The 27,094-nt window shown below is 31.1% G+C and overlaps 1 protein-coding gene across 9 annotated transcripts in view; it reads right to left on the bottom strand.

Annotated features, from left to right (window-relative positions):
* LOC138182565 (trace amine-associated receptor 9) overlaps nt 1-27,094 on the bottom strand; it is a 101,486-nt gene that overhangs the window by 14,820 nt on the left and 59,572 nt on the right. For all 9 annotated transcript variants that reach the window (XM_069118556.1, XM_069118558.1, XM_069118560.1 and 6 more), the window contains 2 exons: nt 13,319-13,573; nt 4,914-5,013 (listed from right to left, as the gene is read on the bottom strand). In XM_069118556.1, coding sequence (XP_068974657.1) covers nt 4,914-5,013; nt 13,319-13,573 — 355 coding nt within the window. The remainder of the gene's footprint in view (nt 1-4,913; nt 5,014-13,318; nt 13,574-27,094) is intronic.

The following is a 27,094-nucleotide window of genomic DNA, read 5'->3' as shown; positions in this document are numbered from 1 at the left end:
ACGAAGAGAAAATAGCCGTGGCCTAATTTCTTTTTAAAAAATCCCCAGAAATTCGTAGTCGCTAACACATATTTCCTTTGCGATTAAAAACTTCCCTCGTGGAGCTGTAAACTAATTCGCGATTTATTAAAAAGCCTGGAAACGCGCGGCAAAAGGAATAGCACGGGCCGTCGCAATAATTTCTCGTGGCGAAGGTTCTATTTCAACAAAACTCTCGAATCTTTCTTCGTATGCGAGACAAGTAGCAGAAGCATCAGGTGTCTAGCAACAGTTCTCACAATAACGGATTCATTGGAGAGAGGAATGGCGAAAAGTTATTTTTACAGATGAAAAGAGGTTTAATCTTTTTCTCTCTCTAGACAGAGCAGATGGCTTTGCGTATTACTTCCACGATTTGCGAAAGGAAATGCAGATATTCAGACCCGTGGAGAAATGGAAAAAGCCAAAAAACTGAAATAGGATTTATAAAACGGAGATTGAATGGAAGATGAAAATTATGTTGATTTAGCTGACGCATGAATAAACAAATTTGCAGCACCATCTCCCGCACCAAAGACTATATCAAATGAACTATCTGAAAGAAGATTTCGAGTATTACGCGAAGGATGTGTCAGATTGTGCAATAAGTTTGCTCGTAGACACGTAAGAACGTCAAGTATCGTTGCTTTGTATGTATAAGATTTATTTAATTAACGACGTATGTCTTTTTATCGCCACATTTTGAGAATTTTATTTTCATTTTTATTTTCAAATTTTATTAAAGTTATTACTTACGGTGTTATTAAATGATCGTTAAATTATGTTTCATCTTTCTGTCGCATTAATTTACGCTTCTCTTATATTTATGGTTATTATGAACGTAGTATAAGTACGTAGTTAAACGAAATTTTTTCTCTTAACATTTTATGCCGGGGTAATACATCGTGCTATACAATAGTGTTCTTAAAAGATGAAATATGGATAAATTTGTTAAGGTGAAAATTATGAAAACATTAAATATATGGATTGTGCTGCCATTTCTTAGCATCGTATAGTTGCATCATATTTATCTTTCACGCTTAACAAGAAATTAAATAAGAAAAAGAGTCATTTTTTAAATATCTTCTTTCATTGATTAGTCACAATCGAATCAATTATAATAAAGTTATTGTTAAAGGTCATTGTTAGTAAACTGCGAATGTTTATACAATACAAGTAAAAAATGGAATCTGTGGATAAAATTGTTTTGCCCATTTTATTCTATAACGATATTTGTCTATTTGACATACTTTTGCACGAATTGCTAAAAAAAAGGTTTATTTCCTCAAAAAATTTTAGCGATTATAATGTTGGATTAAAGGTTTCTTTTTATTGAAAAATTTTAGTTTCTTCACATAAAAAGTAAACATATATCAATTTGTATGTTTAAATAGGTTTTACACAGTACTACAATTTTTTCTTTAAAGGAATATTAATCCTATTCTTTAGAATACTGAAACAACAGACATTTTAATTTTACGTATCTTTAATTTCTTATCCAAGGATAATAATAAACCAATGATTGAAACAGTCTCCTTTCACGAATGAAAAGAGTTCCGATATTTTCCGTTTTTTCTTTCTTTTATTTCTATCGATTACCAAGCTACATCTATTTCAACTTCAACGTCCAAAATGATGGAACCGTTGGTTTTCATGCAGATTGAGAGTTACATCTACGCGCAAAGATCGTTTCCGATTGTTTTAAATAAACTTCCCGATTAAAAAGATTTGAAAGTTTGTGTGACGGAACAAAAAACGATCGCGATCTGCAAACTAAATTGTCAGGAGAATGGTTCGTCGCCAGAGCTTCATACGGCTTATCAAAAATATTGACGTGTATTCCTTTTTCATCACAATGTAGTAATCCATGTGAAGATAACGCACTATACAGATACCCGTATTCATAACTGACTTTTCTGTTGAAACTTATAATGTGAATAGTTATTCAACATTCCTATTAAGCTTGTCAATTTACGCAGGTAAATGGGTGAAAGTTATAACTTTTAAAGAATCCGGTAAATATCACCCTCATAAAAGTTTTCTTTATAGGAGAAGCTATTACGGCGCACGTGCTAACTAGAAAGAAGCCAAGTTTAGTTGTAGTCCTTGCGAGAATGGAGATGTACGACTGGTTCAGTCAATTTCGAATAAACTAAATTCAAAATAAGGATTAACAAAATTGTAAATAGCCGCTAATAGCCCTCAGAGATGGATAGGATTCTAAATAAATAAATTAAAGTAAACGCGTGATTTTGTACGAAATATGAAAAGATATTTAATTACACTAGAAAAAGACTTAATTACAATGTAATGTATAATTTCTGTCATAAAATCAACTGGACAATTTTTTATCGTGACAACCTTCCTTAATGACAATTCCATGAATGAATAATCTTGGTAGAAAGTTTTTATTCCATTCATTAATCATTCATGGCATACTCAATGTTGTGAAAAGAATCTGACTTTTCAAACATTCTCAGCCTTCCGCTGCATGATTCCATGCTTGGCCAAGTGCGTGCGTACAATATTCATTATCTTATCCATTGTTATCGTTTACTTACACTCTACACTATGGAATCTGCATATCCATGTTGCCTTAATCTTTGTGTTACGACATGTTCAAAATTAAAAACTCTCATAATAGAAAATATAAGACGCCTGCTGCTTTACGTTGACATCTGACTTGCCAGCTTTATTAAAATTAAAAGTATAATACTGTATAATGTATAAATAGGTAGATATATTTATTATACAAGTTTTATTTTTTATTACGATTCTATGCTCTATTTTTTCAAGTAACTTTTCGATATACAATTAATTATTTGGAAATTATTAGAGAATATTTAGAAACTCGAAGACGTCAAATGTTTATCTGCATTTCATATAGGACGTGCTTCACATATTTTGCATTCAACGGATGCTGAATATTTGTCACTCGGCGGGCAGTTACATACACGTGACTTAAATGCCGTTTTCCGAATAAACACGTGGCGTACAGATCTACAGAAACATTTTAGCCAGGAATTCACAGAGTGCGGAATAATTGATATTAATATTTCGAATGTTAACATAAAAATCAAAACACTTCCATTTATTAGTTTTTAAACTTTATCCTGTGCGAATTTTATTTCAATATGCAAACGATTCTTGTTCGATACGAAAAACAGTAAAGCGTTTAATTTCACTTATTTGGCTTTGCTATACCGTAAAATAAAACAGGTATATTGGTGTGAAATTTCATTCACGGTACGATCAACATGACTCGTTTGAATGATAGTTTTCAGGAATGAAATCCTAACGTAAGGAATAAAATTCACTGTATTCTCAAAATACTTCGTTTGTCCGTGTGTAGACTTATGTGTTGATAAATTAAATGGCATAGGAGACGCACCTATATTTCTGTACTTACGTCCAGTGGATGCATGAGATATGCAAATGACGAATGCTGGCGTAATTTACATAAAGCAGTTTTAAGCAGCCGCTCAAAGTTGAACACTTTACACGGATAATCGTGTGAGACCCTAAACGGATAGCGTATTTTGTTGAAAATATTGTATATTTTGTAAATATTTTCCATTTATTTCTTGTACGTAAAGTAGAATGATTATGAAAGCTTCCTTTATAAATTCTTAAGAATACAGTAACACGATTTTGAACATTTAATAAAATAATTCTTATCCCAGAACGTGTTTATTTTTATTTTCTTTCGGAGAAGTTTATTTCAATGTTAAATGAGAAATGTCGAAGCACACGTTGAATAGAGAAAAGCAGGAAGAGCACTTTATCTCCTTGATCGCTATTCAACAAAAGACCCTAATTGCTCAATATCCGTAAACTCTACTGTAAATAGAATAGTAATTGTCTATTCAAGGTCGTTGAGGGGTAAATTCTATTACGTTAGACTAGAGGAAAGTAAAAAAGAGTAGTACGTCGGATGAGAAAAAGCTGGAAACAGTATATCGCTACGAACAAAAGCTACAAATATCACTTTATATAAGCGATACGGTGATATAAAAAGCAAATTGCGTAACATGATTATAAATGAAAGAATGTAATAGATCTTTACTGCAGCTGTAGCTTGTAATTTCGTCTTTGAAATATACGTTATACTAGAAGCCCATTTATTTGAACCCTTTGGGGCTAAACATTTCATGTAACTGGAGAATTCCTATAATCGCATAATTCTCTTCAGTATAATTTCTCATTAAATAATAGAAACTGAAATTTATATTTGCTTATTCAGCTGATAGGAGTTCGTTTAATTGGGTACCAACTAAAATTTTGTTTCAATAAATGAAGTTCCACTGATTAAAATTTCTAGCTTCCTCTGTGAATGGCTCTATTCATACGGCAATACGAGATTCTATAAACGTCCTTTACGATTGTACATTTACATCCATTTTACTGTAGATATTTATGATCGAAATAAACTGTATAATTACGGAGAAAGTTTGTTGTATGAAAAATTTTTTGATAATATCTTAAGACATTTAAAATTGAAATTTTATTAGGGAGGAAATGAAATAGTATTTAAACTAAACCACTTCCCTTTCAATAAAGTTTCACGCCATCTATATATTAATATATATATATATATATATATATATATATATATATATATATATATATATATATATATATATATATATATATATATATATATATATATATTATATAACATATATATATATATGCATATATATATATATATATATATATATATATATATATATATATATGCATTTACTTAATCTATGGAAGTATTTTTAAATTAATACATATTTAATACATAATTAATACATATTTTCACTTGCAATGTGTCGACATAACATTATATAGATATAGTTTTGCTACTATCAAATTATATTCTCTATTAAATTGAAGCTCCTACATACCTGATAAGTCAACTCCTCCCATACTGCAAACATCAAGACCACCTGTGCTAGTAGCGCAACAATGCTGTTTCGGTCCCAACGGTTTTGGCCTACAAAGTACCTGCGTATAAACAAGGAAAATTCAAATCAGTGATACGCTCTATTAAAAATGCTAAATTAGAGATGATAACGCGAACATGCGTTTATATGAAATTTATCGTTAAACATTGAAAAGAACGAAATTATTATATTGCAATGTATTGTGTTGTATTGTATTTATAATTACAAGAATTGAATTAATATTTAATGATTTTGAAATTTTATGCTTTTTAAAATTCTGTTTTCTATCGTATCGCTGTTTTGTAACATAAGTTTATGAAGTTGAAAAATTTAAGTTTTTTATTCAGATTTATTATAACAGATAATTGATAACGTCGATCCAATTTATATAATTGGAACATAATGCCCCAATCAATTCCAGAACGTTTGAAAACCATAATATTTTATATTCGAGTCTCATGGTTCAGCTACGTTCTGAATGGTCGAAGTAAAATACTGAAACTTCTTCAATAATGCATGAAGTTTTCTGTGTGAATTCGCCAACAAAGGTTAATATAGCTGAAGATCAGGCAATGTAAGTATCGACTATCGCGATTTCCTTTCTTTGAAGTAGACGAAAAGTTATAACCTGTGATATTCGTCTTTCTTGATCGAATCATTAAGCACATTTAGGAACTTATTAACGCTCAACATGGGAATTATTGAACCACGCTTTTGAATAATGGATTTAACTTAGACTTACTTAACAATGTCAAATATAGGTGCAGTTAATTGAACCAAGTTAATGTTCATTGAACCAAGTATTGGAAAATATAAGCAGAAAATTGTTTGAAACTTTAGTTTGCCTCGTGAAGTTAGAACTTCAATTTCTCCCAAATCAAATTATATTTAAAACGAAACTTTAAGTTATGTATTTTCATAAAAAGGAACCTATATTACTTTCAAGAAGTAAAATTAAAATTTCAATTTTATTAACTTTATTTTATCATCATATTAACAAAAGTGTTGAGCGTTTACTATCCCGTTTAGAATTTCGATTATGGTAGTACAAATTGTATTCTTCAGATAGAGAATTGTGCACACACGTAAATGAACATTGTGGATTAGTGGATTTGCTAATTACCATTGACCGGAACACGAGCGCGTGATATATCCAACCTTTGATGGACAAATGTTCCTACAGGGAAACATTTTGTTCGAGAGTACATTGTTCACCCTCAGGAGTACAAAATACTACTAAGAGAGGCCCCAGAAAATTTTCCTCGTTTATTAGAATTTCCACTATTAAAGGTAAACAGGTGAATTAATATAAGAAAAGAGAAATGTTTTAGTAACTTTCCAAACTTCAAATGAAATTTCTCGAATCTATCATTAAAAGTCCTTACAATAATAGTGACAACTTTGATCTTAGCATCCAAATTATTTTTAATTATACTCAGAGTGACGAAAAGGAAATAGTTACGAACCATTATTTGTGTATATCGATGTTCCAAATCCAAATTATTTTTAATTATACTCAGAGTGACGAAAAGGAAATAGTTACGAACCATTATTTGTGTATATCGATGTTAATAATTTCTGCAATTATCAATCAAATTTCCAATGAGATTCTTTGTTAAACGAATTCGACTAATTTACTTATCTGATATAAAAAATCACATAGTTTACTGTTTTTATTCAGTTTTAGCGAAGATTACATTAGTTCTGTATCTGCGAATATCCTGCGGACATACTACTATAATAACTCAGAGACTAACAGAGATCTAGTGGTACCAGTTTGGCAAATTAGTCCAAAGCAAGGATGAGCAAGACTTTAAGCTCCGTGATCACACAACACGTCAATCGTTGTTGAATATGTACAAGCGAAATATTTACAGTAGAGACTTTGAACTAATACGAAAACATAATTGACAAATGAAATTTTTTAATAATAGAATTAATACCTTTTTGTTTGTACTTCAAAAAGACTAAATTTCGTTTATTTGAGCAGAGGTTGTAGATAAATATTTAAAACTCCCATATCTTTCTAACTACATTATTATATTAGATTGTTCAGAATGTATTCTGTATGGAAAATTCATAATTTGGAAATCATTACATATCTTTGCAAAATTTTACTGCACAAATATTGCTTTCAATCAAACGACATCAAACGACAATGTTTAAAAATGCGAAGGAAGAATGTTCAATGTTACTCTTTATCACGTTAAAGGATAGTTTTAAAAGCTAAGTTTCTGACGTGATTTGAACAAAAAGATGGCTTAGTCAAATGTCTTGATATTTCTTCGATTCAATGCAGAATAACGTATTTTCCAATACTAATGGCTTAAAATTCATTGATATAAATAAGCTCGTGAGGAATTAATGTCTGGCGCCCCACTAATTTTCATCTAGTAATTTATTATCATAGCGTTATAGAAAACGGTGATAAATTACAGGTGATGATATTCGCGGAAATATAACGTGAAAACATTTAAACGCATTATCGTTGAAAAGATTGGACTGGAATTTACTGTGCTGGAAGATAAAGTGCAAACATGATTTATCACGTGAAACAGATTATACCGCTTATATAAATATGACTATAAATATATACGAATTCCCATGCAAAGTGGACAATTCTGAAAACAAGCACCAAGATTAAAGTGTTTGGCTCTGTAACTATAGAGGGATAAAGAACATCATAACTAATTCCCTTTCTAGACTGAATTATTCGAGCGTACAAAAAAGAGATCATACGGCATAAAATGTGACGAGATTACAGTGGCATGGGATTATATACCAGAAATTATGTATCTTTCTTTTTTGTCGGAATATTATGATTGGCATCTTTAGTAAAAGTGATTTCTAACAAAAACACGGGTTAATAGTATTAAGATAAATAAATAAAATAATCGGATGATTGTACAAAAAATTTGTATAAACATAATATAAAGCTTCTGCCTTGTATCATCGTTAAAAGAAAAATAGCTATGCTGTAAAACTAATTAATTTGAAGTTTCATATTGCCTATTACCATTTAAGATGAGAAACTTCAAAGTTGCAATTTGTGCAGGAAAAGGCTGTTTGGATTAGTTGGGTTAGCAGTAAGTAAATAAATTACATTTTACTTTCGCGTAGGAAGATAATAATATGCAATTTATTAGGATCATTAAACTTTAGTTTTCAGAGTTATTATTAATTATAGGATAATTTAATTGGAAATTGACGTTATTTACAACACATTCACTGGCAATGAGCGTGAATATATACACTAACGAAAAATAATCGTTAGGATAATTCATTAATCGTTGCTATACTTAACTAATGTTTTAGAATATTTTAAATTGCATGAATCTACATAATATATACATAACATACATATGATATATATATTATACAAATAAAGTTTAAGTTTCGAAGGATTCCGAGATTTTGAGATTTCAAATGTTGCGACTCTAGTTACGGGCTTTTTAAATGTATGCTTGAATTTTATAACAATTTCAATGCAAATAAATCTTACTGACAAGTAAGAGAAACGTCTTCTCCGCTGATAATCGCACAAGCTGAAGAGATTCCTCGAATTACTATCAAGGGTGCTGTGGCAGTATGAGCTGTTGTTCCATCTCGCTAGAACTATGTCTCCCTTGAGATCGATTTTACGACGATACAATTCTAGAACAAGGAAATTCCCTAACATCTCTCTATATCGAGTAGAAGATACCGTGATCATTTGTCTAGCCACTTCAAAGAAATAAGGCCTCACGATTTCTCTGCTATACCACATCAAATAACACATACATGTACTAGCTTCATTGAAACTTAAAGTATTTTTTAAGTACAAATCTGTTTCGCTGAATTTATGACAACAGTATATAACTTTTACCAAAATGTACAAACTAATGCCAAATTAATATCCACGAACAGTATTCATTTTTTGCAAGATTATAAATTGAAATTATCTATTAAAAGATTCAGTAATAGTATACATTTCGTTTGGTATCGGCACCTTAATAAAATAATCTTTAAATCAATTTTGAAAAACTTTCTTCGTCTGACTCGTAGTTTAGAAACTAAACAATCTGAAGATCAAGACATTAACGTTTTAGAATCATATGTATATAGCACACATGTGTAACGATTTTCTACAATAATTGTTCAAATATTTTTGTATTTCACTGTGTGCAGATCTTCCTCGAGTAAAATCACCATATTCAGTAGTTACTACAAAAGTGATCCCAAACGTGTCTGCTAATAATTACCTGGCTGTAATAAGATGCCATTTTTTAAAATCAAATTTTGCGCGATGAAGGGGCCAGCATGAGAGTCTCTCTGCTCGTTCTCTATATGGACATATATCAACGTGCTTGAGCAGAGAAAAATTGGTGGACACGGAAGCCGCAGCTCTGTGGACGATGGACTTGCAGCGGGATATTCTATGAATGTAGAGAAGTATGGCAATAAGCTTCTGTATAGAAGCTGAACCTATATACGAACTTACACTCTCACCACTATCGTTCCTTCTCATTCTGTCTTAAAGGTTGTCGACGTTGCTTGCCCACGGGCAAAAGCATCCATCCTTGTACGCCAGGACCAAATTGAACGACCTCATACTATTCTGATAAGGAATGGTGTAAAAGAACAGGATGACCCGTCATCGATAGATCAAAAGTACATTTTCAGCCACTCGATGGGTATTATAAAGTTGGAACTTGTATCTTTTAGTAATCGTGTTTAATATATAAAATACGTTTTGACATATGTCTTTGATAGATTTTTTAACATATTATACGATGAATTCAAATTTATATACTTTTAATAAATTAGTACGAAATTATTACTGGAAAATTGGCAAGATTCTTCATCCGTGTGATACATGTAGAATAGAACCTGTCAAAACTTTTGCTATTCTCTGTTCGTTTAATAAAATCGGGGGCGCGAACGTATTTCAATAGAAAAGTTTTAATGGTATTCAAATCACGCGAATTGCCTGACCATAAGAATACGTGGATATTTTTCGGTACGAGGTGGTAATAAATTCAATGAATTAAAAAACTGCTCTGTGTATGCACGAATTTTTGTAATCATAGTAAAATCGGGGAGAAAATTATTCTACGTAAGAAAATTAGTTTCAAATATTTTCTATGAAAGTCTTTCGTCCGAGCCTTCCTTTTCGTTGGAATTGATTTGGCAAACTGATCAAATATACAGAAAATATTACACGATTGTCATGCAATTTCACCACACATCGAAATATTCTTATTCTTTCTGGGACAAGCTCTATCTATGAAAGAACAACACAAAAATAATTCAAACGATTTAACGGATGTGATAAATCTCTACGCGACAGATCACGTTCATCTGTAATTAAGAATGACGAATTGCACGAATACATTGAAACTGGTGTAAAATATGCGCCGATATTGGCTGCAGTATTCAAACACTATAACTTAACAGCAAGAAAACGACAGTGTTATATAAATGTATTTGGATGTAATTTACATGACGATATAGATAGTATAATTTCTTCTTTAAATTAATTCTTTCTAAATGTTGACATTTATTCGTACAAACGTAATTACTCTAATCTTTGCATTAAAAATATTGTAAGTTAATATTTTCAAAAATGTTATAATAAAATTTCCAAGAAACGAAACATGATTTGTGGTGCACGTTCTCTTTCAATCCACTATGCTAACAAACATGCTGAACACAAACAAGTTAAATCGAAATGGAGACACACATTTCGATGCACAGAAATCAACAATCAACTATGAATTAACTATTGTACTAAACGATAACAGGCAAGCTAGTGGCGGACAGGAACACAAGCGTTTCCAGAAGATTAAAATTTACGGGACACCAACGAGCTTTTCGGAATTCATGGGCTGTAAAGTCGAAGCACGGAGATGTATGACCGCTACCGTGAGGGTCAACATAACGTATCTCGGGGACATGCTGAATCAGTGAACAGCAAGGGAAAAGGATGAAAAGCGCCGAGGAGAAGAAAGGATCGTTAAATTGCAGAAAGTATTGGAAACGGGCCATTCTACCTAACGCCTATTGGATCAAATAAATCTTATGTTTTCTGTAACGTTTTATCGTGCCACAACGTTTTTACCGTAACCACTCTACCGTTATTTTCTCACATTCGGGCGTGAAAGACCAAATTTTATCGCATATCGTACGAAATGCGAAACCTCCGAGATATTTACAGCGAAGATATGCTGAATAAATATTTTGAATAATCGTGCAATAATTTATGATAAATTGAAATAATACACAGATTAAAACTCTTAGGCCATCTACCAAATGGAAATATTTTATCCTTATATAGTATCATTTCTATATACATTCATTACGATTTAATGTATGTGTACATTCCGTATATGTTATTTATACATGCTATTATTCATTTAATTGTTAAAAATACGAAAAAATTATTGCTATCAGATAATTGTTAGATTCAATGGAATAAACTTACTGAAATATTTGAAACGTTTCAATTTCTTCTTAAATTGTTATTTATCATTTTTGTTTTAAATTAATCTATATGTTTTTATTATTATAAATTACACATTCAATATATATATATGAAGTATATGTGTGAGCAATAATTTATTGGATATCATGGTGCAAGGGTGAGCATTAACGGTGAAGTTAGACGAAGCGGATGGAACGAGTGGAGTACCTACTTCTCTTCGTGCAACCTCAATGTCGCCACAACTTCTTATCTTTTCACAGTACTCGAACTTGACATTTACCAGCGATATCCGTAAAATTATTGTTATTATTATTTTAACGATTTTTTAAGTTTCTCATTTTCTATAACTATATATATAAAGGAATTTGTTTTAAATCTTTGCATTTTACTGATATATTATTTAAAATTCTTATAAACCTTTTCTTGTTTAAGAAACCGAACTTATGCAAGCCTAAACGTCATTTAAACCAGCAACCAGTAAACCAATACTGGTTGGATTATCAGATTCACATGCAATGCTAGCAAAATGTCAGTATATGACAGCAAGCATCGTTGAATGAAGCATATGTTTCTATAGCTTTAGAGCTTAATAGTGATAATACTATTATAATAAACGATGACAAACGTTTCAGAATTCCGATTTCCGCGTATAAGTTGTACCTTGTATAAGCATGCTTGTGTATTCCTTTTTTCTTTTACATATTATTGTTTAACTCGTGTATTACCTGTTGCATTTAAGAGACAAAAAATAGAAAAGTAGATAAAAAAGCGTAGTATACTAGCATGAGATTTGTAAGCAATACGAGAGTAGAAAGAACAAAGTGACTTGTATTTTACAGTTTGTAAAAACTGAGAGATAAGTATGATTTAAAAAAGATGTATAATAAAGGTTAAGGAAAAATAGACTAAAATTACTAATTTCATTATTATTTCATTAATATCTAAATGATTTGTAATGCTAAATAATTATTATCAAGTTAAACATAAATTAATCACATTATTACTATGTATCGAATATATGTATGCGTATCCATATTAGAATTATTACAATATTTATTAATACGTCTATTTCTGTCAGATCTATTTTAATTATACCTGCACAATACGCAAATTTACCGTAGCACGTAATTTATATATTCTAGGTTTTGCAGGCGATTTTCATAACATAAGTTCACACGTGTACGAATTTAGTTGGATATTACACAAAACTGCTAGCTAAACGCTTCTCTTAAACCCTTCATACTATACACACTAGGAGGTATGCGGACCACGTGCATGTTCATGTTTTGGTATTAGGAAATGTCTATAACATAGCAATATACAGTGTAGAGTTGAAAATATAATGGAATGAAAATATTTTCCAAGCAATATTATAAACACAATATGTATAGTAAAATATCACTACCTAAAGTTACATATATATAAAAAAGAAAAGGTTGCTACATTGTATCACGTGATTTGAAGAAATTACAAAACTGACAAAAATATGTACTACACATTCTTCATGAAAGCAACTGATTTCTTTAGACACCCGGTTTGTGTACAGCTAAATCGATACTTAATGCGTATGCGTACAAGTTACGGCAAACGGCATAAAAATCAACAGAGCGGGATAAGCTCGACGTATTTATGTATGAACAAGTATACTCGCCCTCCAGGATAAATAGTTAACAATGATTAAAAAAGTTTTAATAAGAAACATCGTACTTATTGCATTAATTATTATATAAGGTTGCATCGTTAAAAAGAGAAACACGATATCTTTAAATAAAAATATAATAAATTTATAACGAGTGCGATAGAACCTTCCAGTAGAACTCATATCCACATTCCTGACTGCTTGTTAAGTGGAAAACGTAAACCATAGGGTTTACGTACGTGAAACGTAATTGATCGTACTCACCTTAGTGTAGAGTAGCTCCCTTGAAATACGGCGAAAGTGATTGTTGAGCAGCCAATAGAGGAACGGATTCCAGAAGCTGTTGGAGAGCGCAAGCCACGTGGCAAGGAAGTCGAGGAATGGTGGTGGTTTGCTTCCGGTACAAGCTGCAACGACTTCCTGAATTGTCCATGGTGTGACCATAACAATGAATCCTAAACTCATTGCAGCCATTGTTCGCGAGGCAGAAGTTGACAGTCGTCTCTCGTGAGCTACAAGCTGAAATATGTAAATGAAATGAATTCACTTAACGTCTCTTGCTCATTGTCGGTAATATATGTATATTACGTTAAACGTTTAAATGCTTCATGAATCAATTCTTTTTAAAGGATATTAATGATTTTATGATAATCACGGGTTCATAATAAGCGTAAATTTCAAGCTTGTTGAATACTAGCCTTCCCATCCTCGTACATTTCATTTGTATTCCTATTGTTTTTATGATTATTACAACGTTACGCAATAAAATCTTTGATATGACGTATATAAATGTAATGCATAATACAATTTGATGATAGAATTTTTTGATGTTGTTACAGTGATAGAAACACACGATGGTGTGAGATCTGACTGCCAAGCATGAAAAGATGAAAGAAGCAGAGAAAAGATGAATATAACAGAGAAGCTGTGGTATCACATAACGTTGTTATATTTACATTGGTTTTTCATGGAAAATTTACATGCTTTTGTTTAAATTGTTGGAAATTTTCTTCAATTATATACCTGCAAAGAAGGGAAAAATTTGAATGATCGAATTGCAAACCGGGTCATTAAATTCGAACTTTTTAACTGTCATGTCAAAGTGATTTATTCAATCGGGCTATCTATGTATGTACTCATATATAGCTGTTATCATTGGATTTAAATTTTCCAAGCCGCATATTCAAAATGTGCATTTATGTAACTTTAACAAAATTCTGCAAGCGTATATGTACTTTATCATTTGATATTTTTCTCCAAATAGAAATACTTTCTGTTCGTATACAGATATTGAGTAATAATATTTCATACTGCATGAAACTTGCAAAGTTTACGATAAAAAATTTCCGATATATTTTGAAAACTTTCGTATCGTGGTTTATAAATATGCAGAGCCTGTAAGAAACTTCTAATATTAAAAAATACGTTAAAGAATCTGTGATTTATCTTGCAAGCCGCTACTTTCTTCGTAATTTTCCTTACATAAATGTATGTTACGGATTGACATACATGTGTGTATAGTTTTAGTATAGTTAGTGATAATTCATCAACTTGTATCTACTTATATAGAATTTCCATCGTTACGAAATCAAACAATTTTTTTAACAACAATTATTTAGTTATTTTAATAACAAATATTAATAAAAATTAGTAATAAATCTTCGTAAGACGTACTAAATGTGATGATATTTTATTATATATTTTCAACGTATAATATATTAGCAATTAACTTCAAAATCAATTTGTGATACGAAGTGATTCACTATGAAAAAATAGGAAGAAAATATAGAAGATCATTTTTTCATATAACGCTTCGTTTCCGAGAAAATCAAATTTAAAAATTTGGTTAAATTAAACTTCTTTGAAGAATCGCAAGAAGATCATTGTACATACGAAAATGAGTAAAAAATGTCAAATAAAATTTTCGTTAAAGACTTCATTCTCAAAAAAGTGGAGTTTAAACGTGTTTAATTAGGAAGGCACAGCTACCTTTTTATGTAATAGATATCAATTTGTTAGCATTTTTTATTACAAATAATATGAAACAAATTAATCTGGAACTTTTCATACATTTTTATTATACTTTTATTATGTTACACAAATTTTTCCAGTTTACTGAAAAATGCAGCTTGGACTGCGTGTGAAATAGAACGCTCCGCAAAATTCGATTGATATGATTTTATTAGCCCTTTAGTTCATCCAAAATCAAAAATTCTAATGGGGTTATATTTTATACATACACAGCTATCATCTGATCTACGATCGACGCAAAAAAATTATTTTTCGAGAAATAATAACTGCTCAAATCCAAATATTCGAAAATCAATATTTTTCACAAAAAAAAAAAAAAAAAGAAAAGAAAGAAATTCACTACTCAAAATTTGATCTAGTATACACGTATGATAAATTTTCAAATTTATTTTTCTCAGGAACAAAACACCTTGTGGAAAAATGTTATTCTACTTTTTCGATTTATTTTCACACGTAAAATAACGTCCTGTCGATTACTTATTCCTATACAGCCCGGAGTTACCTATATTCAAGTATACTCGATAAATTTTCAAACTCAATTTTCTCGAAATTTGAGTCGAGAATGAAAAAATTTTATTCTATATCTCCTTCTTATTTTTTCATAAGGAATGTATGCTGGTATACGTCATTCGGTCGCAGTTCGTGTATCTTCAACGTATGACATATCGGCGATGAACTTCAAAATCAAAAGTTTTGTGATGAAAGCAATAACATTTCATTGACTAATTTTTGGTTAAAGAAGAACAACGAGGACATTCAGTAATACAGAGCGTCCGTTGAATAAGACGACCTTAACGTCTAAAAGGTAGGACGTCTAGTCGACTCGTCTTTTAGACCAGCTTGACACCGTTACGAAAGTCGCAAAGCGTTAAGCTCGTCAGCGTCAAAGCCTCTCATCGCACAGCAGTAAAAGGATTACGGATCTGCTCGTTTAGATGAATCCTTCCTCTTTCGCTTCTTCCTGATTCTCTCCACCTTTTTTTCCCCTCTCACTCACTCCCTCTCTCTCTTTCTCTCTCCAACTCCTCATCTTGTACTCCTTCCTATCCTCTTCCTTGCATCTCCTCGTTTCTTTCTTTTTTCTCATTCGCTTCATTTGTATTTTAAAGCATTGCGAGCTTTACTTTTGAACCAGGCAACCTTTCTTATGCAATTCTTAGAATTACATGATTATTGAGAAAATTAGAATAATTAAAGCTTTCGAGTGGTAAAAGTCAGGATTAATTAGTTCGGAGGCTTAACACTGTACAGGCTTACACTGTATAATGATAAATATTTATATAACGGGTAGTGAAAGGTGAAACGATAATTTAATAACAAATAGAAGAAATAAAATGTAATTCCTTGTTTTCCGATCGATATGAAATTTCGAACGTTTGTATAATTAACGTTAACGCTGAAACAATAACTCTAAAGAAATTCAAAAAGCAAGATTTAATTTTTCAGTTTTATTTATTTATTTCTCTTAACGGAAGAATCGTTTCACTTGTCAATTACTAAAACGTATTGCTTAAAATAAATAATTTCTATGTTTTTTGTATCTGAAACAGGCAGATGCTTTTATCTACTTTTTGTTGTATTATAAACAATCATTCACACGTACCCAAGAAATTTTTAATATGAACTCGTTATATGCATATGCAGGCTGTATGAATAACTATGCATATCTGCGTTATTCATAAGTATGCATAGCAACCGTTGTATGCATAACTCGCAGCATTTTCTATCTGACTATTACTTTCAATATTGCATCAATTCTGTTTAATTCATCTCTTGTTATAGCATTACGTATTCAATTGTTACAACTTGTTATAACATATCGTAACTCTCAATTCACGTTTAATTGGTAACGATACAACTATCTTTATGCATTTATGATAAATGCACAAATGTACAAAATGTACGTAATATGAACAGACGCATAATGATATAGTGTATATAAAATGATATTTCATTATTCAATAAATCTTTCAACTATCAACACTAGCCTTTATACTAGCCGTTTTGTAGGATCTACATGGACGAAATTAGCTAACTTGCTAATTGATCCTATTGACAATTTGCGTCATCTCTCTTGAATGGTACCTACAATGACTGAGCTTATGGACTTTAGACTAAGTTTCCTAATTCAAAATTGCGTTGGTGGTTACCAGATCTCAAAATTCAATTATCGATCCGAACGATGCGACGCTTTCCACGATATCTACGAGTAAACACTAGCAGATGAATCAACTGTCTAATTTTTCTAGTAGACACGTTTTACTAATATATTATAATACCACCTAGAAGATTTGTGTAATAAATCATAAATAAATTAATTTGTTAGTTTTCATAAAAATTAACTTCAGGTTATATATACATATAAAATTTCATACATGAAATCTCTGTATAGAGACTGTGTAAATTGTTAGTTGGTATTTGTGTCTTGTTAAAAGACAAACTTCTGTAAGAAAATGTATAATATTATTTATAACATACACGGTATTATACACATCTCTATATTATTGCCATACGACAAAGATAGTAATTTATCAGAAAATCCTTCTACAACTGCGTTGCGAGTGTATTGTACATATCTATACAATTGTAACGTCAACTTGCAACACACCAGCGATTCATCGAAATTGATTCAATGCGATCGCGGCTTCTACTTCCGGGCATCGACACTTCGCAAGGACACCTATAGTGGCCACTGTACCAACCTATCAATACATCGACGAATACGTTAGTGAAATGATCCATTGTATGCAAAAATTCACGAATGCAAAAGCCATGAATGCATTTTTTAATAAAGAACTGAATTAATTAAAATATTACAGAAGGTGAATTTCTTCCTTCGATTATCTCTCATTTGGCATTTTATTCTCCAAGGATACTATAACAATATGTAACCTTATTTACTCGTTTTCGTAAGCAACGGTATAACGGAACATTGTCTTATAATTTATCTGATAATGTGTAACGTATACTATAATATTGTATAAGGTAATCCCTTCATAAACATTAAAATTTCTTTAGTAAGAAAGAAAAAACACCTTTTTATCTGTTAATCGCTTAGCCACGTTAAATTTGAAAAGTTTCAGTGACGATCAATGAACAGAACCATTACAATTTAATTTACGTACGTGAAAAAATTCGTTGTGCCCACTGAAGATGGCAAAAAGAAAAAATGATAAACGAGGACTCTTTCACTGTATGTAGAAATTACCACATGCATTTCGTCAGTAGCCGATCTGTCCACATCGCGATTTATAGGACTGATAAGGACAACCGTCGATTCTATATGAACTGGGTAACGAGTGCGCACGTCAGCGATATTGGACAGAGGACGAGAGATTGAGATTCATCCGAGATCGGCACACAGTATTCCTCATTCATCATTTCATGTAGTATTGTAGTATGTGCATGTAGTATTGACTCTCTTTTATTTATAATCATTTTTTATATTCTAATAGTATACAACAACTGACTATAGAATACGAATCACTCGAGACCTCTAATACTATCTAGCTATTTTAAGAAATTTGAAGTATGGTTGTTTAAAAAAAGTAACTCTGTCAGCTTGTGCTATGGTACATAATAAATTATTTAATTGCTATATATATATATATATAATCTTCCATGTATTTATTTTGTATTAATAATATTATCATGTATTTGTAATCTTCCATTTATTATAAATTACAGTGTAATTTATGTAACCAAGGATAATTTGTTATTCACGATGTAGCCAGGAGAGGGAAGTTTTTGCATGTGATCTTAATCCTATAGCCAGACGTAGTATATTAAAATACCTTCGAAGCTAATGGTTTTGATATAGACAAAAAAAAACGAAGTTGACCTTCATGTGTATTTTCCCTGTCTATCTGCAAAAAGACTAATACTAGTATTAACACTTAATAACATCAAATTATATTTCCTTCGATGGTATTTAATTTTTATTTGAAATAGTTGTTCACTTATGAAATTTATGATTTTTTTTTATTAAACCTTTGAAACTAATTTATTTGATATTGTTACGTTGGCAGACTCACCCTGTATATAAAGTTTTGATAACTGAAAATGTGTTATTCTGTTATGGTCATAAATGTAAGTACGGTAATTGTGAAATCCATTCGTTTGAATTAGAGTGCTATGAGAAAAGAGCTTATAACGTATAGGTATTTCAACTCGATTTGGCGCTGGAAAGTTTAATTAAAGTTTCAAATATATCTGTTAATTCAATCGTTCGCCAAATCGAAATGAGATATGATGTAACTAAAATGTAAAACATCCGACCGACAATTATTTAAATATTATAAATGATGAACAAATGGAATACATTTAATTAATTGGCTTGTTAATACAAGGTATTGTATTAGCAGTGAAATTAATTATTAAGCTCAATGAGGCTAAGTACCTACAAAGAAAATATTAAAATCTCACATATAATTTAGAAATTAAGAAATTTGAAGCTAAAGAGCTTATCAAACAACAAAATATTTCTACAATATTTCACTATTATAAACGACAGTTTTGTTATCGCACATTGGCTTTTAGAAATGAATTTAATCGTGGCATGATATTCTAAAAAAATGTGCTCAGATACTTTTAAATGTAAGTACATGTGTAATGAAATTACTGGATGCTGTAACTTAACAGTAGAACTACCGAAAGTTAACACGAAGCTATTTCCACCAAAACCAGTGAAAATGACTGGTCTTTAAAAGATACGTAATAATATAATATTTTCATATTTATCGATTTATTACTTTCTTACAGAAGCAATTCCGTGTTATGTAGTACATTTTTGGTATTATTAATCCATCTAGGAACCCTAAATGAGGGTTGACACATTTATAAAATTGTAGAGCCATTAACTTCGACTGGTGTGGTATTTCTAGTGTTAGGATCTAGCGATCGATCCGGAATTTTCCTGATGACTGATATCATCATATTGAATGATACGCAGTAAAAATTTTAAAAACGTGTGGGAAGTTGTACAAAACGAAACTGGTTAATTGGAGTTCGATTGCAGGATCCTTTTATAGTTTGACAAGTACCAGTCATTTTGACTGGTATTGGTATAAGTAGCTTTAATACAAAATTATTTTGAATTTGAATACATAACAAACAAAATAAAATTCATTATATTATTTTTTTTAGTTATCGTTGCGAAAGTCATTACATAATTGCGGGGAAAGTAGAGATTTTAAAATAAAACTGTAAAACTAGTCAATTTGACTGGTGTGGTAGTTCTAGTGTTAATATTATCAGATATATCAGAAAGAAAGAAAATACTTTTATATACAGTGAATCACAAAAATATTTTGCCGATTGCCACGGAAAATTTGTGTGGAAATATTATGTATGCTACAGAAAATTTTTTGAAATTTATAATAAGCCTTTTCTGAATATATTATGTATGTTATATAAAACATTTAGCATATATGAATTTTAATGCATCTTGTGAAAAATAAAGAAGTATCCAGTAATTTTTTAATGACACTGTAAGTTGTAATATCATTGCTCCCGTGAATTTACCCCAAAAGTCTACAAGGAAAAGGCAAATTCCGCTCCGTAGACTGCATAAGTAAACCTTTATAGCACCAATGTAAAGGTATTCTAGCTATGTTCATGGAATTATTTTATTAATCATCGAGATTCTGGCAAACCTCAAGTGGAGAATCTGAATTCGTGAGATCTTCTCTCCCTGCGGAATATTGTATCGTACGATTTCCTAGCGCTTTCCATCAGTTCATAAAAATTTCATATCCACAGTGTGATTAAAGTGGTGGGCTTAATAACACAATTCGTAAATTTTGCCAAGCAACGGCCGATCATATCATAAATCAACGCTATAAAATTTCTACGTTATACGTTTCGACGATTATCCTTACAATAAATGTTATCGAACAGCTTTACGATTATACATCAATTTATTCATTTTTTTCTTTCTATTAGATTGCTAATTATGTAATTTGCAAATGTTTCAATGCGGACACTGTTTTTAAATCCTGTCACTGCACGTGCAAAATGAAACCTATACCTACTCTAGGGAGAATAACCCAATCAACAAGATTTAATAATTGAACAACCAATGTCACGATATCGTTTCGTAATACTAGATTGCTAAATAAAATGACAGCTTTTTAATCATCTCGTTAGCTCATTCGTAATTAAATAGATTAATTCTTTTCAGAGATAGAGGTAGGATTTGATTGGGTTATTTCGACAGACATAATTTAAACACGCACGCGATGTCACTTCAACGGATTTTTTAATTATTGAACAAGCGGTTTCTTGCAAAGATACAAATAGTATTTGAATTTATGTAAAATTAAAAGTGAATTTACAAAATAAGAGATATAATAGTAACGTATATTATGAGAAATGGTAAAAACAACATATCGTTTCGTAATATTCCAGATACATTTTACTGTTTCTTACGCCGAAATCTAATTACAATAGTACGTTGATGTCAAAACTGTTCCATACTCTTTGTCCTTTTGCTCTCTCAGCGATAGAATGATAAAAAATTCCTACAGAAGTTATAAACTTATAATCTCGGTACAGACCAGTGAATTTTTTTGATCGGATTTCTCGCGTGTTTCAGTAGTTCATTGAATTATACGACGAAATGCAATTTATGTGCTGCTGCCTTCGAGGTTTATGACGAGCGAAAATTGATTCTTGATGGAGCAGAGCTACGCTTCTGTAATGACTTTTGCATGTCACAAGAATATTTATAATTTCCAATTTAATACTAATATCCCCCACTTTTCAATGATGTTTCCACACAGATGAGAATCAAATTTTGCAGATTTAGATGCGTATACAATAGTTGCTAAAAAATACTATAAGAAGTCTAGAGATTGAAGTATTTTTTGGGAAAATAAAAAAAAATACTTAAAAATGTGGAATGTATACTGAACAGTCATAAAAAAGAAAATTAAGTAATAGTGACAATTAAAAATACTAATTTAGATTATCTGCAAGCCTTAAATATAAGAACATGTCAAAGATAATTTTCTAGATCCCAAAAATGGGTAATTTAATTATGAAAAGAAGGAACAGGTTAAGCCTGTTCATAATTAGTTGTCGCAGTTATCTTTTGTTGAAAATAAATAAATTGATTTTCTTGTTAGAATTCAAACAAAAGCTTTAAAAACTAAAACATATATAGTTTTAATCTTAAAAATCGGAAAGCTTGGATTTCATACGATATTGGTCTTAAAAATTCCGTTTTTAAGGTCAACCTCTATATCATCATCCAGCCCAAGTGTTCGACGATAGAAAGGAAAGGCCTTCTGCCGCTGTCTCATTTGTCAACCCCTGCCATAATAGTATTAAATTCATACTGGCCATATTTGTCGTAACATTTTTCCGCTGGTCTTAGATGAGTTCTCGTATATCCTAATATAACAGTGGCGAATACATACGTAACTAGGGATATTTTGTTTTCATTAAGCACGTAAAATATGTACCATTTATTTGTAATGTAAATTAATATTATTATACTGTAAAATGAAATATTAGTAAAAATGTAATGATTATGGGAAATATATGTGAAATGATATAAATAAAATTTAATTAAACTGTATAAAATAATTTTCATTAAATTTGAAATCAGAAAAAGAAATAATTCAACGTGATGTAAGAATCAATGTACGAATTGTAAGCAAAATGGAAATTTGTTCTTTTCACCGTAATCATTCTGAATATGAAAAATAACATAATACAAGAAACACAATACAAGGATAATATAGTACAAACGTAGTACTCCAACGCAGTATAAACATCTGCCTATATCATCCTCCACATTCAAACCGAGCATACTTAAATCTCTTACTCCGTCGTACAACTAGCATTCAATCAGTACGCGCATCCAATCCTCCTATTCAATTCTATACGCAGACTTCGCATTGTTTGCCAAACTACCCCTGCGCGCAGCTACCATGAGAAAGCGGTGAGAATATTTCGCACCTGAAATTCTGAAGATTGTTTAATCAAACTACGGCAGAATCTATTTCTCAAGCCCATCGCGCTGAGAGTTTGCAAATTCTCGTTTGAGTTACCGATATGCTCTTTGTATATCCAGTCGTAACGTATGAAATGTTCGCTTTCTTCGGATATTTCAGATTGAGTATGCTTCTGCACTTTATCAACGTCAGTTTGTTAATCAACGTTGTATTATCAACAGATGTAACTTTATGGTAAGCTGTTGCTATTACAAGAGGTACACCAAGCGTAGCACATAGTACACGATATCCATTAACTTAATGATTGGTCGCAATGCACTTACACAGGGCTAAAACCTTTAACATCAAAGATTGTAAATTATAGGTGTATTCCGCGAGAATTTGAACCGAAGAGACTCATTGGCACATGCTAATTATAATACATCTGAACTTTTTATGTGAATATACATATTATAATGTAATCATTAAATACGCAATTATATATAACATATATAATATAATTTGTATATAATTATATACATATGTAGTTAGCTTCGTAAAATTAGTAGAAATTACAGCCATTTTGTAGACGATTTGCTATTAATAAATCTGTTTCCTGCCATTCTAATTATGCTACCTGATGGCGTTCCACTACGTAATTGAGATATCATATATGTAGTATTTTTTGAAAATAAATAGCAGAAGTGAAATGACTATTCTATTTAAATTTAAAAATCGCTCCATATCATTACAATAAGGAGCGTGAAGAGTTTAATAATAATAAATGTACTACTTCATTACATCATATACGATATTACCTTAAATATCATAATAAGTACTATACTTAGGATATTCTATATATTTTTGAATATTATGTGCATTCTGTGTGTCTTTGCATTTTCAAATATCCCATAATGGAGTAAAAATCATAGTCTAATAATTAGACTCACGTATACATATAATTTAAAGCAGGATAATTTAAGGAATAAAATAAATAAAGCTATTAATATAATAAAACTAAAATAAATAAATCACTAAGAAAAATATATTAATTGTTACTAGCGTAAAATAGGCTTAGGACTTCAACCGTTAACTTCGCTCCCTTTATCTTGCTCTTTAGACAGAAGAGATGGTACACATGAATGCTCGTTTTCCTTGGACTCAAAGCTTGAACAATACTGATGCAAAGGCTTAACGTTGTCGTTTACGCCGGAGATCATAACACACGCCTAGGAAAACTGACCGTGTCGTTTCAACCCTTATGTCAACGTTGTGCAAGCGAGAACTTGTCAGTCCTCTACTCTCTTCCTACTCCTGTCCATAGCTACACTGCGGATGTTTGTTCAAATTCATATTTTTATGAAAACAATTTGAAAAATGGCTCTTAAACCCACTACAACGCTTCGATTTTTTACTTCAATTTTGCTCTTATTGTAATACATAAAAAAATATTTCAGTTCCAGATGAACTTGTCGAATAGAGGTAGCTATACAGGGGACTTCGAAATCATTGAGAAGGTAGCTGTTCGACAGGTTAACCGATTTTTAACGTTTTAAAAAAATTGTAACCTGAAATTGAATCAAATAAAGAATTTACTAATGTAAAATAAAATTTAAGTATAATTTTTTTCATTTAAAAAGGCCGGAATTATTTTGTATTTTCCAAATAGCAATATATAAATTGCCACATTCTTCAAACAAAAGTTCGTTATAAAGAAGAACGTAAAAATGTTCTTATTTTCAAAGGTTTTTGGTTTATAGTGTACGTAAACGTACGCTACGAACAATGGCGCTGAACTTGCGAAAAGATGCACAATAAGTAAAGGTAGAGGAGAATGAAACAAAACGGGATCAAATTCTTCGGGCATGCAGTGCACAAAAAGATATGAACAAGAGAGCTGTAATGAAACTTTTTTAAGAACTATTCATAAAAGTTGTATGCTAGTTGTATACAATTCATATACGAGTTCAGTATTTTCTTCCGCTTTGCTAACATATTAAACTTGAAAACTTTACGCTTTATACCATGTTTATCGTACATAATTTTAAGAACAACGCTAATTTAATAATTTCTAGACAAATCATATTGCTTTACTTATGTTATCTGAAACTATAGATTTTGTTATACAATGTATTAATAAATAATACACACGTGTCATATATAGATACATCACAAGTTTAAGGAAAACATATTTTCTATTACTTCTTTAGTTTAAAAAATATCATTATTACTGTTTCTATAATTCTAAAATATTTTTTTACTTTAGAAATATATCCAAAGGTATGATAAACATTGTCAACAATCCATAGATATTCTGCGCTCGGATATGAAAGTACAATATTACTCCATCTATATGTTAATATATAACATTTAACAAAGAAATTGATTTAAGTACATTGTACATGCAACACACGTCAAACGTAATGAGTTCATTTAGAATAATTTCCTTCACTCGAGTCGGAATTATGAACTAAAATGTTTCAGATAGCTTCTGTATAATTAAAACACTACGACATAATTGTTAACATAGAAGGAAATCGACATTAACAGGAAATTCGATCTTTTCATTCTTTCTTCTAATAATGAAAATAAACCTGTGATTTTCGTTTGCAGGTTACGCGAGATTTCAGCGTCTTACAAAAGCTTTCCGCTATAAGGAGGTAAATAAAGTTTACCTATGCCATTAACGGCGTCTTCAAAGTCATTATGGCTACAAGGCTGCGACGACTATCTCCACCACTTCCGTTGCAAAGAGTTCTTTAGGTGAAAGATTCATTTTTATCATGTATCTAAGAATTATTTCTTTATACTTAAGGTCACGTAGTTTTATTAAAATTCTATTACCTGAAAGTTACTGTGTTTATAAATTTTTATACTGGAATAATACTTCATACGAATTTAGCTAAATACTTATACCTTTGTACTGATATCTTTATAGTGGAATAAACTTCGAAAGTTCGAAACAATCTCCTTTGCAAGTATTCCTATCTAAAGTGTAACTGGACACTTCTTAGGTGACATAATAGCATAAAATGTCTTTATTAAAAGATAATAAAGAGCGTAAAGGATTAATCCCATAGGAAACCAAGAACTTTGATTTACGAAAGGATGTAATAAACTTCTGCATAGGAAAAATTCAGGATGAAAACGAGTATGAAAAGGCTGGTGCGTTAAAGGGCTTAAAGAGAATATTGAACAGAGCAGCCTGACAGAGATGAAGGATTTCAACGAAAACACAGCAGTTAGCTTTGAAAACGTCATCGAAGTTTTACGACTGTAAACACTGCGCCGCATCAATTTAAAAATGCTGTAAGCATGAAGAAATAAATACCGCAAACATTTAATGAGCCCAGGATTAACCGTTGCATAACGAATAACTGGGTCGTTTGAAACTGAAGTGGCAACGCAAAGTTCGATGCTTTCAGAGAAAAGGATACATCCAGCGAACGATAAACATATTTTTGTAAGAATACAAATTTCTTATTATTCTCCTCACGTTTCTGATTCATACAAAATTGGATATTGTGAATCTCGTTTCGTTACTTCACCTATTGAATATCATAACGAGAACTCTATTTTGAATATTTAAGGATCTGCGAATTTTTGTACCGTTAAATTTTCCATGCATGCATAATAATCTGATTGTATACAATAAAATTCAAATTAACAGATACAAATACTTTTCGCTGATTAAATGAAATTATTTTTTGTTTATTCGTATTTATATATATGTCGGAGATGAAAGGAAAGTTGAAGCCGTTCCTTGGAAATTTTGGAAACATCCTCTAGTACTCTAGCCTAGATGTTATCATAGCTGTAATTGTTCGAGATTTGTGATAGCGAGATTGGGTTCGAGGTGACAATTGGTCGCCGAACGCAGCCACGGTCACGGGATGGACGTTTTGCCTAACGGAGGTCTGGAGTGGTTGTATGGGTTTTCCGAGAAATGTGGTTGTGGCGGCATGCGGCCTCGGGAGCGGGCCTAGCCACGTGTGATGTTGCCTCGGAGGTGCTGATACAATGGGACATACATTGTATTAATAATCAAACTCCAGGCAGAAACTCCTAG

This window comes from Bombus flavifrons, chromosome 8 (genome assembly GCF_040668555.2).
Source record: "Bombus flavifrons isolate JBK064 chromosome 8, iyBomFlav1_principal, whole genome shotgun sequence".
In the NCBI taxonomy this organism is placed as follows: domain Eukaryota; kingdom Metazoa; phylum Arthropoda; class Insecta; order Hymenoptera; family Apidae; genus Bombus; species Bombus flavifrons.
The sequence above is the reverse complement of the archived record's forward strand: the minus strand, read 5'-3'. Positions and strand labels throughout refer to the sequence as shown.